Raw genomic sequence first — 18,336 nt, forward strand, 5'->3', positions numbered from 1 at the left:
TTAGTGAGTTTTGGAAATTCCTGGATGATCTAGACACTGTTTTTCCTTAAGCACTCCTCTTGAGGACAACTATAAGACAAGGTAGAAATAACACAGGTGGGGATGGGTGAATGGCAGTGGTGGTGAGGCAAGGATGAGGTTTTCTTTCATTATCAGGGAAGGACCTCCCAAGGAGGTGGCCTTTACCTAGGCTTGCGAGAGTCTAAAGTGGGCAGAAGGAGATGCTTCAACCTAGCTGGATCCTTTCACTCACTCACCACATGCATCAGGTACAGATCTGGCTTTGTTTAGAACCACGTTTTGTGGCCATGGAGCATAGCGAAGCTTGCACGGCTGATGTAGGAACTGAGCCCACAGACAACACTAGTTTAACAGCTGCTCTCATTTGCCACAGTATGTAATTTGAATGAGATGCCAGTTTAGTTTTTGATCCAGCTGCAGACGGACCACTGCTTAGCTCATTCCTGAAAGATCCTTTGAAAAAGTGGAATTCAGGGCTTGGATTGTCTCCAGTGTATCTGCAGAGTCTGAGAATATTGTAGAGAACTTTTGGGTAGAAAATCTAGAAGGGGGAGAAACAGATCACACACAGACAACATCTTTAAACTTGTGTCTGCTTTGAATCTGTTTTTGTAAACAGCAAAATATTATCTCTGTCTTTAAATGCAGAGAAATGGAAAAGGGTAGTTAAAGCTGACTTCAAAAATAATTAGATTATAATGTAAAAGATGTATGAGTTTTTTCCTCACTGATACCAGTTTCTGGTTCTTTAGAGATAAAACACTTTTTAATCTATAAACTACTACCACTTTTGTATACACTCTGGAAGATGTTACTAAAGAACTTTTAATCTCCAAATGTGAGAGATGTTATGAGACTGAAAAAGCAATGATGAGGCATGTATCTGCCATAAAATGTCTGAACCAGATGCGGTACCGAGGAAAGACCTTTCTGTTCATCCTCGTTCTAGTGCTGGAGACCCACTGGCTTTAGGTCAGGAGCATCCATCTCCTTTTCCTTTTCCAAAAATTCAACTGGTAGCTTCAATGGAGATATGGGGCCGCAGTTATCCACCATCCACATGCAGATCACAGCATGCAGCTGTAAAGAGAAATTTCAGCCAGCAGCCACATCCTCCCATGCACTTTAAAATAAGAGATCAAAATGAAAGGCACTGATAGACAGTCAGCAGCAAAATCTCATTCACTTTGATTCAAGTAACTCAATTCCCCATCAGTGGGAGGAAGAGAGGCTGGGTGACCAAGCCCTTGTGCTGGTATTGATCACCTGTGTTCCCCAGCGGCCAGGAGCAGCCCCTGTCCCATTGTATTCTGAGAAAGCTGAACCATTTAGTGCTGAGGCAGGATAGCTTGGGAGATATGTGCTGATACGGGAGGAAGGGGGTTTTGTTATGATTTACCTCCATTAGTCAGAAGTTTTGGCACTTATGAGTTTTTAATTAATGCTGTCAACTCTTTTTGCTTCTTTGAATGGCATCAATGTGAACATTTTTGGGCCTGGGGGCATCCAGAAGCTATTCCTGGTTCCTGATAATTAAAGTGATTAAGAAGACAGAGGGAAAGGGACATGAATGTGGAGAGATCAGGATTCTAGAAGATAATAGACTTCATTTAGCTGGCTGCTCTTCTAGGCCTATGGCAGACATCAAGAAAAAGGTGCTGTATGTTTGTTTTATCTAGCAATCCTTCTATCTCAGTGCTGTTCATAAGTTTACTCTAGTTTCAACCTCTATAAGCAGTTGACATTCAATATAAAAACTGCACCACGCAGAAAAATCTAAGGTCTTTGTGCCATCTTTCATCCTTGCCTTGCAGTGTTGGCTAACTTTTCAGAGATTTAGGATGGAATCCTGTGTCACTTTTATTCTGTAACCTCACATAAAATTCAACAGAGTGCCTTTGCACTTAGAAAATGCTAAGTATTTATTTCATGCAGTAGGTAAATCAGCTTTGATATATTGGCAGATTTATTTTTTAATGGATAATAAACTCCCCTGCTCCCTTTTTTGAAATGATTGTTCTTCATATGTTGTAATGACATTTAAAATGTACAAAAAGTAAGGACTTTCCTGGTGGTCTAGTGGTTAAGAATCCCCCTTCTGATGTAGAGTTTGTGGGTTAGGGAAATAAGATCCCACATGCTGAGTAAAAGGAATCCAGATAGGAAAAGAAGAAGTGAAACTCTCTGTTTGCAGATGACATGATCCTCTACATAGAAAACCCTAAAGACTCTACCAGAAAATTACTAGAGCTAATCAACGAATATAGTAAAGTTGCAGGATATAAAATTAACACACAGAAATCTCTTGCATTCCTATACACTAACAATGAGAAAACAGAGAAATTAAGGAAACAATACCATTCACCATTGCAACAAAAAGAATAAAATACTTAGGAGTATATCTACCTAAAGAAACAAAAGACTTATACATAGAAAACTATAAATCACTGATGAAAGAAATCAAAGAGGACACAAACAGATGGAGAAATATACCATGTTCATGGATTGGAAGAATCAATATTGTCAAAATGGCTATACTACCCAAAGCAATCTATAGATTCAATGCAATCCCTATCAAGCTACCAACGGTATTTTTCACAGAATTAGAACAAATAATTTCACAATTTGTATGGAAATACAAAAAGCCTCGAATAGCCAAAGTAATCGTGAGAAAGAAGAATGGAACTGGAGGAATCAACCTGCCTGACTTCAGACTCTACTACAAAGCCACAGTCATCAAGACAGTATGGTACTGGCACAAAGACAGAAATATAGATCAATGGAATAGAATAGAAAGCCCAGAGATAAATCCACGAACCTATGGTCACCTTATCTTTGACAAAGGAGGCAAGGATATACAATGCAAAAAAGACAACCTCTTTAACAAGTGGTGCTGGGAAAATTGGTCAACCACCTGTAAAAGAATGAAACTAGAACACTTTCTAACACCATACACAAAAATAAACTCAAAATGGATTAAAGACCTAAACATAAGACCAGAAACTATAAAACTCCTAGAGGAGAACATAGGCAAAACACTCTCCGACATAAATCACAGCAGGATCTTCTATGACCCACATCCAAGAATATTAGAAACAAAAGCAAAAATAAACAAATGGGATGTAATTAAACTTAAAAGCTTTTGCACAACAAAGGAAACTATAAGCAAGGTGAAAAGACAGCCCTCAGACTGGGAGAAAATAATAGCAAACGAAGCAACAGACAAAGGATTAATCTCAAAAATATACAAGCAACTCCTGCAGCTCAATTCCAGAAAAATAAATGACCCAATCAAAAAATGGGCCAAAGAACTAAACAGACATTTCTCTAAGGAAGACATACAGATGGCTAAAAAACACATGAAAAGATGCTCAACATCACTCATTATCAGAGAAATGCAAATCAAAACCACAATGAGGTACCATTACATGACAGTCAGGATGGCTGCTATCCAAAAGTCTACAAGCAATAAATGCTGGAGAGGGTGTGGAGAAAAGGGAACCCTCTTACACTGTTGGTGGGAATGCAAACTAGTACAGCCGCTATGGAGAACAGTGTGGAGATTTCTTAAAAAACTGGAAATAGAACTGCCATATGACCCAGCAATCCCACTTCTGGGCATACACACCGAGGAAACCAGATCTGAAAGAGACACATGCACCCGTGTTCATCACAGCACTGTTTATAATAGCCAGGACATGGAAGCAACCTAGATGTCCATCAGCAGACGAATGGATGAGGAAGCTGTGGTACATATACACCATGGAATATTACTCAGCCATTAAAAGGAATTCATTTGAATCAGTTCTAATGAGATGGATGAAACTGGAGCCCATTATACAGAGTGAAGTAACCCAGAAAGATAAAGACCATTACAGCATACTAACACATATATATGGAATTTAGAAAGATGGTAATGATAACCCTATATGCAAAACAGAAAAAGAGACTCAGATGTATAGAACAGACTTTTGGACTCTGTGGGAGAAGGCGAGGGTGGGATGTTTCAAGAGAACAGCATCGAAACATGTATATTACCTAGGGTGAAACAGATCACCAGCCCAGGTTGGATGCATGAGACAAGTGCTCGGGCCTGGTGCACTGGGAAGACCCAGAGGGATCGGGTGGAGAGGGAGGTGGGAGGGAGGACTGGGATGGGGAATACATGTAAATCCATGGCTGATTCATGTCAATGTATGACAAAACCCACTACAATATTGTAAAGTAATTAGCCTCCAACTAATAAAAATAAATGAAAAAGAAAAAAAAAAAAGATCCCACATGCTGTGTGGTGCAGCCAAAGTGGGGGTAATATATATATATATATATATATACACACACACACACACACATACATATGTATTATGTGTATATATAGAATATGTGCATGTGCATATATAGTGAATATGTATGTATACATGTATGTATATATGTATGTGTATATATGTATAGACTGAGTGACTTTCACTTCACTCACTCTATAGTGTCTGACTCTGCAACCGTGTGGACTGTAGCCCACCAGGCTCCCCTATCCATGGGATTTCCAGGCAAGAATACTGGAGTGGGTTGCCATTTCCTTCTCCTTCATATTTGTGTGTGTGTGTGTGTGTGTGCGTGTGTGTGTGTATAAAAAGTAACTATCCTATTTTCTTCAGGTCTACCAATTTCATCCTCTTCTCTAAAATAATCTGAATTATTCCTGTTCTCTCAGAGCCACCCTCTGTAGACTTAGCTCTTTCTTATACCCTAACACTATACTCTGATCTAAAGAGCCCTGAATTTTAGTTCCTGAAAAATATCAGTGGACAGGAGGAGGGAAACAAAGTTAGCAGGACACATGAGTTATTTCCAAAATCTAGGAAATTTCTGTAAGAACAACTTAAAAGTTACAGCCAGCAACAAACCAAATAGTCTGAAACAGAAATTATTACTGTGTTTTCATTCTGACCAGATACGTACAGCATTCTTTTAGTGCTGCCAGTGTCTCCCTGTTGTGTTTGAGCAATAAACACCCGGTTAAGATTTTATAGGTAACCTAATGCCACAGTGACAGGATGGAACCTAAATGGTCTACAAATACAGGAATGTGAGAATACCTTTCTGCCTGTGTGTGCACATGAGGAAGGTGAATAAGGCACATTGTTTCCATGTTGGTGCTTTTTAGATTTCTCCTGTCACTTCCCAGAAAAGCTGGTTTACATTTTTTATGAAATCACTCCCATGTTGTCAGAATGAGTCTAATGATCAAAAAAGATATCTGCAAGATTTCTAAAGCACAGCATTTTAAAACCTCATGTTAGTCTGAAACATAACAAGACACAACAAAATAAAACAAAAGTGTTATATCAGAAAAGAATAACTGGAATGCTTAACATTAAAAACATTTTTTTAAGGGAATGGTGGTGGTTTTGTCTTTAAGCTGTGTCTGACTCTTGTGACCCTATGGACTGCAGCCCACCAGGCTCCTCTATTTATGGGATTCTGCAGGCAAGAATACTGGAGTAGGTTGCCATTTCCTTCTCCAGGGCATCTTCCTGACCCAGGGATTGAACCCAGATCTCCTGCATTTCAGGTGGATTCTTTACTGACTGACCCACAAGGGAAACCCCTTTAAAAGGAATATTTAAGAATAAAAATAAAGAGTTAAAAAAATATTGCTTTACCAAACAGATTTAGATTCTTTTCCTGATAGGTGAGCAGCAGTAGGGAGGAATGTCATTCACGTAACTATTAAAACTGTATTTATTCATCAGCTTGCACAGGTGTGGAGCATTTAAAGCTGGTTATGTAAAGTCGTCTTGTTGCAGTCTGCCCTTGGGAATCTCTCTCTAAATCTCCAGGGAGGCAGAGTGGCATCACATGTGGTTGTATGGCTCCCAGGTGGATCTAGGCATTAGGATGTTTGGGCTTCAATGTTGGTTCTGCTGCTTAGCAGCTGCTTGCATTTAGGAAAGCTGAGTTTTCTTAGTCTCAGTTTCCTCATCCATAAAATGAGGAAAATAATTGTACTTACCTCTCAGAGAGGTTATGCGAATCAAATAAAATGCGTAGAAAGTTCAATAGCTGCCTGTTAGTGCTCACAATAAGTTCTCAACAGATAACAGCTGTCGTCACTATCTTATATCAGACATGAGGTATCAACTGAACTAAATGTTACCTTTTCCAGGCAGTTCCCAATTTTGGGATGTGCTTAGTCGCTCAGTCATGTCCGACTCTGCGACCCCACGGACTGTAGCCCGCCAGGTGTCTGTGGGGATTCTCCAGGCAAGAATACTAGAGTGAGTTGCCAGCTCTCCTCCCTGGGATATTTCCAATCCAGCGATTGAACCCAGGTATCTCACATTGCAGGCAGATTCTTTACTGTCTGAGCCACCAGGCAAGCTCAATTATTATTATTATTATTTTTATAATGGATTTCAATTGTTAAAGAAAATTTAAATGAAAATCAGTTGACTTTTTAAAACTCCTGCACTTTCTTCACATAGATAAAGCCAATCAGTTTGGCAGCATTGGTTTATTTTCCTAAGGACACTGTTGGTGGCAGGAATAAATTTGAGTGAAATGTGGAAATGGTAATGGGAACTTAAGCCTTGCTCCTCTTCTCTCCCAGGATTACTGTCATCCCATGATTTGCATCTTCTTCATTTCATTTATCCCTCCTTCCCTCCCTTTATCTCCTACTAGGTGCTAGACATTGAAGATGTGACATGAATTAGTTACAGTCTCTGTTCCCAAGGAGCCCACAGAAGGTCATAGCGGGGGTACTGGGAAGATGGCAGTGGTTTTGGTGTCAAAGAGATAATTTTTCTACAAGGATCTTAGTATAATGTTTGAGATATGCGTAGAATTCTGTGGAAACAGGAGCAGCAAGGACTTCCCACACAAGTTTCCTTATGGATTTTAACATTCACCATTGCATTGTGAAGAGCTCCCTCTTCCACAGTTTGTTTATACCAACAGCAAATAAAATGGGAGTGTTTCACAAATTAGATTTAGTTGCTCACAGGAATACATAACTATTTAGCTTTTCCCTCTAAGTCTGACTGTCTCAGTCATCTTTAAAACATAATGTATACATGAGTCACAGCTATTGTCTGACAATGGACGAATGTCTAAGCAGGGCTTGAGGGGTACAGCATGTTTAATGTGAACCAGATTCTGAGAAGACCCAGCTGAGGGGCAATTAATGTGGTGAATTAAACATGTGTGTGTGTGTGTGTGTGTGTGTGTGTGTGTGTGTGTTTTCCCTACAGAGAAAGGGGGAACAATTTTACACATGAAATAAATTTCATTTATTTGCACATTGGTTAGCTATTAGCTCATCCCTTGTAACACAATGACAGTCATGTTCTTACCCTCCTTTTTAAGCTTCTTCTTTGGAAGCTACTTGTGTCATAAATTATTTCTAGTGAATTTCTTTTGTTAGATGCTAAGTGACATTTTGAAAAAGGGCCATTATTGTCATTGTTGTTGTTAGCATTATCAAGACTTAAACATGTCAAAAGAGAGAAAATCCTGAGATCCTAACAAGATCCTGCTCAGTTGTACCTAAAAATCTTTAAATTCACACTGATTTGGGAACATTTATTTAAAAAAAAGATTGTTAGAGAAGTCCCACTCTACCACCATCCTATCTTCACAATGGCTTTCTGGTATTTATTTTTAAAACAGTATCAAATTACTAGAAACGTAAAGCCTGCATCCCTAATGTTTATGTGAAACCAATCAACATTTGATTGTAGTTGAAGAAAATTAACCTAACAGGCTATATTTCAGTTTGCAGTATACAATACTTACATGTTTGCTTTTTAAATTATTTCCTAAAAAAAGTTCTTTCCTAGAACTGATTTATCTTCAATAAGCTTCAAAATGACATATTTCTTTTGTGTCATAAAGTAAGAAATAAATAAGGAATAAGAAATTTGGGTTTCTGAATTTCTTGGTGGTAGCTAGCTCTTAGTGCTTTTCTAAACTTAGGTTGAAAGAATAAGAAGAAAAAATGGTAAAGATTGAGTGATAGCACCAATTCTAGCAAGCAGTGGATTTATGTGGCTCTCACCAGCTTTCCTTAAGTCGTTTGATACACTAGGACTGAGGCATAAACCAGTGAATTCTCTAATCCTTTTCCGATTATGGTGTAATTTTGAACATGGGACAAGACCTAGAATGTGGTATCCACCATTTATTGTCTTATCTTTCCTAGAGCTCAGAAATCCACTTGTCCCATTTCCCACTTGTATAAAGCATCGCACCAAGGCAAAGATCCAAACCGCAGAGGCATGCAGGAGAAGAGTAGGTCTGCTATGCGGGAGGGTCCAGAAACAGTGGCAAGACCCACAGGCAGTGAAGCCATTTGGTGTCATTTTAGGGACTCTAAAGAGCTCCAGTACCATAGTCCTTTATGTCTCAACAGAGACAAGAATTCAGCGAGAGACAAAGTGATAGATGAGAAGTGATTTATTAGAATAGGATGCCTATTTGTAGGTACCTGAAGCTCATCCACATGCTACTGAATGCCAGGCCCTCTATTGCACACTTTACATACATTATCTGCAAGTTAGAGGAAATCACTACCACCACCATCACTGATGAAGAACCAAGATCAAAGGCGTTTATCACCTTGCTCCTGGTTACAAATCTTGTCTCTGTTGAGACTTAAAGGTCTATGGTACCGCAGCTCTTTAGAGTCCCTAAAATGACACCAAATGGTTTCTTAGCCTGTGGGTCTTGCCGCTGTTTCTGGACCCTCCCGCATAGCAGACCTACTATTCTCCTGCATGCCTCTGCAGGTTGGATAGATTGTAAAGCTATTAGGTTTACAAGTAGGTGGGCAAGAAATGCCACACTTGAGAACTTACTGAGCTATAGTTAAATAAAGGAAAAGTGGGGAGGGGGAGAAATACTTTGCCTCTCTTAGTCAGACATCCTGCCTCCATCGTCAGTTCCCTCTCCAGGTTGAGCAGGGGGATTTTCTTGTCTCTACATGGTCAAGCTAGGTCCACAAATTATTGTTTTTTATGTGTGCAGAGAGCATGTTCTAGGGACCATGAACTTACTGAGCTCCCTGGGCAGGATGTGGGTCTCATGCCACCATTGTTTTATTGTTTGGGGGCATGTCTTCTGCCTCTGCTACTTGGTTGTGTTGCTAAGCAGACTTGCTTTCTCGAGTAATCATTAATTTACAGAGGTCTCCCATATATTTTTACTTACAATCCCCTAGTGGAATTAACTGCTTAATCACCTGCTTTATCCTTTTACTCTGTCCCTATCAGAAGGAGTGGACCTTCCCTTTATGGGGCCCTGATATCTGGTGAAACTAACACCAGGGTGAATACTTCCTAATCTTTTTGCTCTACCAGGAAGAGAGAGCCCAGGGAGTTAAAAAAGTGCAACATAGCTCATTCATTTACTCAACTCATATTTATTGAGTGCTTGTGGTGTACCAAGCACAAAGGTGGATTCTGGGATAAGTTATCACTCTTGCCTTCAAGGTGTTTCAGTCTAGCAGGGGAAACACATTTAAACCAGTAATTAAACTCACTAAATATTAATATTACAGTGGGAAATAGCTTCGAATAGAAACATCATAGTTGTGGAAGCCAACCTCGGGCTCTTTCTGAGATTTGTAACCAGGAGCAAGGTGGTAAATGCCTTTGATCTTGGTTCTTCACCAGTGCTGGTGGTGGTGGTGATTTCCTCTAACTTGCAGATAACATATGTGAAGTGCACAATAGAGGGCCTGGCATTCAGTAGCGTGTGGACGAGCTTCAGGTTCGCAGGTAGCCTGCAGGGCAATGGGACCACTGAATCCTGAGTCTCATGTCACCGGTGCAAGAATGGCTTTCATTGGAATACTGGGGCCCTAAACTGACAAGGAGATGCCACTGACAGATTTTAGTCTTCTACACTCAGCTCAGGGACCAAAACTGACAGCTCAAAAAACCCCATTGCCATTTTTGTTTTCATCCAAGTTTCTGATACTAACGTCTCCCACATGACTCATCTTTTTCTACTGAGCTCCTTGTTTACTGGAAGGACCTTGCACTTCCACTAGCCTCTCTTTTCTAGGCCTTCAGTATATTTTCTTCTTGCCCTTCTCTCCAATATCTGGTTTACTGTATTTGAGAGATATTATTAATATCTCGGGCTTCCCAGGTGGTGCTAATGGTAAAGAACCCATCTGCCAATGCAGGAGACTAAGAGACCTGGGTTTGATCCCTGGGTTGGGAAGATCCCCTGACGGGGGTCACAGCAACTGACTCCAGTATTCTTGCCTAGAGAATCCCGTGGACAGAGGAGCCTGGTGGGCTACAGTCCATGGGGTTGCAAAGAGTCAGATATGACTTGGCACATGAACAACAACAATGAATGTTTCAAAGTCATATTTTTAATATATACATATGTATACTAATATGTATACATGAATACATATGTATACATAATTATAAAAGTTTAATAGAATTTATTAGGTCATTGCTGCCTTTTTGTGACCTAAGAGCTATTAGTTAATGCTTATAGAGTTCTTACTGTTAGGCCTCACATGTCTTAGGCATTGTATCAGTGCTTCTCAGATTTTAATGTAAATATATGTCACCTGGAGATCTTTCTAAAATATAAGTTCTGATTCATTCAGTGTGGGAGTAGGGCCCAAGAGTCTACATTTCTAATAAGCTCCTGGGTGATGCTGTTGGTCCATAGACTGCATCTTGAATAGCAAGGCATTGTATCATTTGATCCAGATGACCAGACAGTGAGCTGAATATTATTTTCCCCATTTTACAGATGTGGAGGAATTAGACCATTTTCCCAAGGGCATAATGCTAGAAACTAGCACTGCTAGCAGTGCAGAACCCAGTTCTGCTTCCTGATACATATGCTTTGGGCTTTGAAAATGTCCTACAACACCCAAAGTTGATCTGATGCTACCTGAAACAAAGTTTATACTTTTGTTAACTATTTCTTCCTTTTTTAACGACACTTCCTTTCTAGTTTAAATTTCTGCTTATGCTGGACCTTTTGTTACAGAATGATTCAGATGTGCTGGATTTTGTTTCTAAAGATGATATGCAAGGTTTATTAAAAAACATTTTTTTTTAACATTTAGCATAATTGACTTACCATGCTGTGTTAGTTTCAGGTGTGAAGCAAAAAACTTTTGTATGATTTATTTGCCAAGATTACAGGTTAGGAAACACTGTACCGTTGATGCAATCTGATTTGAACACAAGAGGAAGTTGCTGGGAAAGGATGCATGTGAGGAAAGGAAATCCTCAGGCCGATTTATTGTTTAACGCTCAGTGTACAGTGTGCTGTTTGTCACAGGCTAGTGGAAAAGGAGTGCTTGTCCTTAACAGAGCAGATACACTTTTAAGAATAACATTTTGACCTGCTTATTAAATTAATTTGGTTCATAATAGAACATCTGAGCTACAGAAATATAATAGTAAAATAAAAAATGATCTAAAAATCCCACCGATTTTCATATTTTATTTTTATTTTAAAAAATGTTTAGAATATATCTCGAAACAGAGATCCAGGACCACATTTACGCAGAAGTGCAAGAGTTCAAGTGGTAATAAATTATAAATCATTTAAACACTTTTTTATTTTGAGGGGCAAGAGGAGTAAAAGGGGGCAGTTAGGAATCCCCCCAGATTTAAGAAATGCGAATGCACTGCTCAGCCAGCAATCGAGTTCTGGGGTCACGTTCCAGCTTTCACGAAGGGTCTCAAAACTTAGCCCAACCGGTGCCGCTGAGAACTAGAGTTCTACGCGCTCAAAACCGGCCCGTCGCCGACGCATGCGCAATGCGGCCGCCGTGGCTCGGTGGGCGTTTCACAGGCCTATTTCTCTCCCGCAGGTTTTGGGCTTTTAGTGAAAGGGCCGGGACTGCGACGCCAAACAATTCCGAGCCCAAGACGGCAGAGGGAAACCATCTATACGTGAAAAACACACGCGTTGAAATAAGCTGCGGGAAGGGGTGGGGGTAGGTTCGGCAGGCGTCTCCAGATACACGCTTTTATTGTGGAAAAACATCTTCACAAGCAACTAACTTGGAGGGACAGGAGTTATCTGTAGGAAGAGAATTTAGAAGGTGGAAGGGGTGAGGGGTAACGATCTCTGTAACTTTCAGCGTTGCGTTCTCAAGATGCCCTGTGCCTTTTTTTTTCCCCCTTTCATTTCTTTGGGGAGTCCGGATGCCCCAATTAATCCTTCGCTCCTCTGGAACCCTTTAAAAATTGTGTTTAGGAGGTCCTAATAGAAGCCCCCACCGAATCACACTGTTTAGACACACTCTCCCCAAGCAGGAGATCCCCGGACGCTTGGGGCTGTGCGAGCTCCGCCGACCTGAGGGTTGGTGGGGGGCGGGGGCGCCTTGAGGGATCCCCTTGGCCGCCCCGCTCCCCTCCCTTCCCCTCCCCGCCCGGGCCGTCGACCCCGGGCCAGGGCGGCGCGAGCTCTCCCACCCGCGCCTCTGGGGACTCGCAGACGGCAGCGAGAGCGGCCCGCGCGCTGGGCATGCTCAGTCGCCCGGCGCCGGGCTCGCAAGTCGGAAGCTTGTGCGGGACCGCCGCCGCCGAGCCGGCTGGAGCGCACCAAGAGCGCGCGGGACTCGCTGCGGCGGCGGCCAGGAGGCGGCGGACCCGGGCCGGGATCGGAGCCGAGCCCGGCGCGGGGCCCGGGATCCGCCCGCCGCGGCGCCTGCTCCTTCGCACCGTCGCACCCTCGCAGGCAAGGGGCCGGCCGCGGCTGGCGTCGGCGGAGCCGAGGAACGGCGGCGGCGGCGTTGGCGGCCACCGCCGCATCTCCGCTGCCTGCCCCGGCCGGGCAGCGTCCAGGAGCCGTCGGGCATGGAGCCGTGGAAGCAATGCGCGCAGTGGCTCATCCACTGCAAGGTGCTACCCGCCAACCACCGGGTGACCTGGGACTCGGCGCAGGTGTTCGACCTGGCCCAGACCCTCCGCGATGGAGTCCTGCTCTGCCAACTGCTCAACAACCTCCGGGCGCACTCCATCAACCTGAAGGAGATCAACCTGAGGCCGCAGATGTCCCAGGTAACGAGGCCGGCGCGGTCGCCTCCGCCTCCAGCCGGCATCTCCCATTAATCAGCCGGCTAATGTCTTTGTGTAAATGCAAACATCTAGGTACTCTCTGTTTGCCCTGCCTTCTGCTGTGCGGACCGCTTCGGCTTCTTGTACCTTGGCTTTACGTGGTTTAGCTCTTTAGTTGAATGCTAGAGCCCTGTGTCCTAAGATGGTATGAGGATTTCTTAAGGGCTTTCTGTGAGGCGGGAAAGAACAAGCTATCCTAAGGTGCCCTTCACCTACTGGGGGTGGGTGGCTGGGTGTGTGTGTGTGTGTGTGTGTGTGTGTGTGTGTGTGGCAACAAAAAGAGTTTGGTCCAGCTCTTTTTTAATAACGATGGGCAGGCATGGAAGGAGCTGATGGGGGTAATTATGCCTTTAGTTCAATGCTTGCATTTCGTCCCCATGTTTTCTTGAAAGAGGAAGCATGACATAAAGGAGGACTCTAGGAAGTGGAGGGCGTTCCGGTACAGTTATCTGTACGGGATTGACACTGCCAAAGGGCGGAAAAGGGAGCACAACGTAGCGGCTGCCCTGAAAGCCCCCTGAGCTTGGGGCCAGCTGGCAAGCTTCATGGTTGTGTTTATAGCTCGTCTTAAGCCATGTGAGAAGGAGCCAGTCCAACCTCTCTCAACAGCAGCAGGAAACGAGAAGTTTCGCTCCAGATTCCGCCTGCCTTCATTCAGTGCTTGCTCAGGTGGTATGGTGCACTCTTGGCTTCTGTGGCTGGAGCCCTTCCTGGAGGTGCCTCTTTGAGGAGTTAAAAAAAAAAAAAAAAAATCCAACTCTGGAAGGCTGTGTGCATCCTAAACTCGTAAGTCGCTACACAGTGGAATGGTAGCTTCTTGGTCCTGTCAGAAAGTTTTTATGCAGAAAGGTGTTAAACACAACTCAGTACATCTGTTTTCTCTTTTAGAGAAAAAGCCACTTTCAGAGTAAAAAACCACTTTCAGCTTGAAAGGGAGAGGAAACAGTTCCCTACAAGATACACTTTAAGCAGCACTAATCCTGAATGATACAGAGCCTCAGCTACTTAGCAACCAGAACAGTGCCTTTTACAGCAGAACTTTATATAATGCAGACTCGAGATAATGTAATAATTATGTTTTTAAAGTTAGAGCACACACATTCCTCTCTTCTGGATGTCAGCGTTTTATCAGGGCCCGTCTGCACCTCCAGTTCTGCATACCTTGCCCGTCTACCTTCAACCTGCTGGTTAGTGGTTCCCAAGAAAGAACAGGCTTATAAGTGGTGAGAACCATACAGTTTTAGAAGTGAGTTAATTTATTTCATACTATCCCATATTCCGGGGTGGTGTTGGCTAACTCCATGGACCCCTTAAGAGTTGTCGCAGTTCGGAATATCCTGTCCAAGGATTTAACAGACTTTTCCATTAAGCTGGAAGTTGCTGCTTTGCTCAGAGTTCTCTAGGAAGCTGCAGCTGATCATCCAGTCTGCAGATCCCCATTTTCCACCTGACCTATGGCCTTAGGATGATTTGGTCCACCAGCAGGTAGTATGGTACTGTGCGTATCCTGAACACTTGAACACTTGGGGGTTGTTCATTAAGTGGTTCTCAATAATCAAGTGCTTTTGACAGCCGAGGTTCTCTTTCAACTTTCTAACCTTTACTTCAGTGTTAAGAATGAGTGAAAATTTTTTCAAATGTGTTTTTGCTCTTTGTTCTCCTTGTAGAGTATAGTAGATGTAATTTAATATTTTTGACAACAAAGAATCTTCATTATAAGCATCATTAATGAAAATTGAGCTCGTACGCTGCTCTAAGAATTCTATTCCCTACTGGGAATACCACGGTGAACACCTCAGGATCCTTGCCCTAAAGGAATTACTACACTATTCTGTCAGATAAGTCACCATGTTATAATGAGCTGAACAGTTGAATGACCTTCCTTAGACTGTTGTGCTTTGGGGTTCTTAACCCTGAACTTCCTGGTTCCAAATTCTCTGCAGTAATTTTCTATGAACATGACTTAGCGACTAAACAACAGTTTTCTGTGAGTGTGGACCTCTTCCAAAAATGAACTGTGGAAGGCTAGTACCTGAATACAGTGATGTCTCTTTTTGCTGTCTTCTTGATTCTTGGCTCCATTGCAGAGAGAATGTTGCTGAACAGCTGAGTTCTACACAGGTGATCGTGTATTATGTAAGTTGTCCTTAAATGCAACTTAGTAATGTTTTCATTAAATAATTCATTGACATATTTAACACACCTTCTGTGCCTGGCAGATACTATGCACTTAATAGGTGTTCACTTTTAGCAAAATTACTTAAAACTTTTTTTTTTTTTTTTTTTGGCTATTGTCACATTAAGAGTAAAAGGTTACAATCAAAATTCTAAACATCAATTGCAAAGTCTACAAGTTCCTTTGGGCTGACATCTCTGCCTCTTACTGAAGGATCTGTCTGCTTCTGGTTATCAGGCTCCTCATCTGTCAGCTCAATTCATGCATTATAGTGAATAATCTAATAACCCAGTGAAACTCTGACATATGTCCCAGCAGACCTTACTCTTCTGAATTTAGAGTTGCTATTATTAGTTCTTGTGGCCTTTGCTGTGTCTCAGACCCATTCTGTCCACCTGGCTTAAGTTTTGTTGAAGATATTAATTTGAAATAGACTCTTTATAGCACCTGATCTTCTAGGCCAGGAAATAACTGGAGACTCACAGTTCAGAGTTTTGTGGTATTTGAGACTGTTATGAACAGATATTGACACCAGGAATTCTAGTGTATCAGTATCTTGCTTATTGTTTTTAATTTTTCAGGAAGAGGCTGAAATGAGTAACCTCTTTTAATAATGTTTATCTCCAATGAGTGGGGTTTCTTCCATTCTTCTTGTTTAGTCTTCTACCTTATTTGTGTGAAAAAATGATAACCCTCAAATAATTAGACAATTTTAGGTTTGAATCTTGGGGTCTTAATCATCTGTCCTCCAAAATAAAATTATAAATGGAATCTAGATTCTCTTACTTAGTAATTGTTGTTTTTGGCTGTGGACATCGGCCTTTTGGAAGTCTTATATTGAAAGAAGGAGAATATTCTTCAGTTCAATATAGGTTCTTTTTTTTTTTTAAACCCTGATTTAGATTTTATTTTATTAGTTAAGGTGCTAAATATTAATCCCATTTAGTTACACATTAAACATATTCCTTTTATTATAAAGAATAAAAGTTAAATAAAACCCAGATGATCCATGAAAATCCACACAATCTGTGAAATCTGATCTCTGTATATACTAGACAGATTTACTTTTCATCCAAAGCAGTGTTCTAGATAGGATACCAAGCATATACATGATTCTGGAAGAGAAGAGCCTTCCTGTTCTATTTGTACTGCGGAGGTGCTTTGTGGAAGACTAGGTTGGGCTTGATGTCACTTTTGGTGGTTAAGATGGTCTCCATAAATGCCTGTAATCAGCCACGGATGTATTGTCAATGAAATTGTCTTAATCTTTGTGTTAGTCACTCAGTTGTGTCTGACTCTTTGTGACCGCATGGCCTGTAGCTCATCAGGCTCCTCTGTCCATGGCATTCTCCAGGCCAGAATCCTGGAGTGGGTTGCCATTTCCTTCTCCAGGGGATCTTCCCAACACAGGAATTGAACCCAGTTCTCCTGCATTGCAGACAGTTTCTCTAATCTTATTATTCTGTAATTTTGCTTTGTCTTAGGATGGTAATAACACATTTGATAAATTTACTGACCACTCTGTACAATATAGGTAAACTTTGAATTGTCTTAAAATGACTTATTCAGTTTTCAAGGATTCCTTCAACAAATAGTTTGTTCCTACTATGTGCCAGACACTGTTTTAGCTACTGGCTTGGAGCAGTAAACTCAATAGAGGCCCTGCCCTAAAAGGATTTATATTTTAGTGAGGAACAATAAATAAATGGCTATATAATGTGATGGGCTCTGAAGAGATGTGAGCTTGGGTTAAGGGTCTAGAGGGAAATGTGATTTGATTTTATGGAAGGTAGTCAAGAAAGGCTTCCTCCGAGGATTTGACAACTGAGCAGGACCTGAAGGGAGTGCGAGAAGGCAGGAATGTGGATGTTTGGAAGAAGCAAGTTCCTGGCAGAAGAAACACCCAAGTGCTAAGGTCATGAGAGGTATTTAAATGGCAGGTAAACTGGAGGAACAACCAGAAGGTCAATGGCTAGAGGAGAGTGAGTATGGGAAGGAGTGGCAGGGATGAGATCAGAGAGAAGATGGGAACTAGATTTTTAGCACTTGTGAACTGTGGAGGACTTAAGACTTTCACCCTGAGTAAAATAGGAATCAAGTGGCCTGACTTAATTTCAATAGGGTCATTCTGGCTGCTGTGTTGAGAGTAGATGGCAGAGCAGCCAGGATGGAAGAGTCAGGCTCAGGCAGTCATTCCGGCAGTGATGATGGTGGCTCTGACCAGGGTGATTGCAGGGCAGGTGATGGGAAAGAATCCAGCCTTAGGTATATTTTGAAGGTGGAGCCAGCAAAGACTTATCAACAGCATCAGGTGACAGGGGTGAGAGGAGCCAAGAATGACTCCAGGGTTTCTGGCCTGAGGAACTGAACTGATGGAGTCTTCATTGACTGAGATGGAGAAGATGGAAGGTGGAGAGAGGGGGAGGACGATGTGGAGTTAGTTCTGTCTGAAATGCCTATCAGGCCTGTAGATGCTGAGCAGGCAACTACAGAAGTTGGAGATGGAGAGATAAAGTTCAGAGGCATCAGATATAGATGGTATTTAAAATCCTGGCAGTGTGTGGTATCACGTAGGTAGTGTCCAAAGAAAAGGTCAGAGGTGTGAGCCCTGGGGCTTGCCCATGTGTCAAGGGTACAGAGATGAGACCCTGCACTGGAGTTGAGAGAAAATGGCTACGGGGTAGGAGGGGAAGCTAGCAGAATGTGGTTTGAGTAAATCAGGTGAATAAAGTGTTTCTAGGAGGATTGATTAGACATGTTAAATGTTGTTCAAGTGAAAACAGGATTGAAGATGGACTATTGTATTAAGCAATATGAAATTCTTGAGTGACCTTGGTAGAAACAGATTTGGGGTGTGATGGGCAAACACTCCACTGGAGAAGAAGGGCAAATAGGAGGGGATCTAGACCACAAGCATAGTCATGTGTTTGGGGGTAATTTTGCTGCAGAGAGAGCAGATAAATGGGATAGTGGCTAGTAGGGGAAAAAAGATCAAAAGGGTTATTTTCTTATCATATAGAATTTTTA

At 42.0% G+C, this 18,336-nt stretch overlaps 1 protein-coding gene across 3 annotated transcripts in view; it reads left to right on the top strand.

Annotated features, from left to right (window-relative positions):
- Nucleotides 1-12,782: 12,782 nt before the first annotated feature.
- VAV3 (vav guanine nucleotide exchange factor 3) overlaps nucleotides 12,783-18,336 on the top strand; it is a 439,383-nt gene continuing 433,829 nt past the window's right edge. For all 3 annotated transcript variants that reach the window (XM_070467721.1, XM_070467720.1, XM_020869586.2), the window contains exon 1: nucleotides 12,783-13,076. In XM_070467721.1, coding sequence (XP_070323822.1) covers nucleotides 12,873-13,076 — 204 coding nt within the window. In that variant the 5' untranslated portion in view covers nucleotides 12,783-12,872. The remainder of the gene's footprint in view (nucleotides 13,077-18,336) is intronic.

This window comes from Odocoileus virginianus, chromosome 5 (assembly GCF_023699985.2).
Source record: "Odocoileus virginianus isolate 20LAN1187 ecotype Illinois chromosome 5, Ovbor_1.2, whole genome shotgun sequence".
Classification (NCBI taxonomy): domain Eukaryota; kingdom Metazoa; phylum Chordata; class Mammalia; order Artiodactyla; family Cervidae; genus Odocoileus; species Odocoileus virginianus.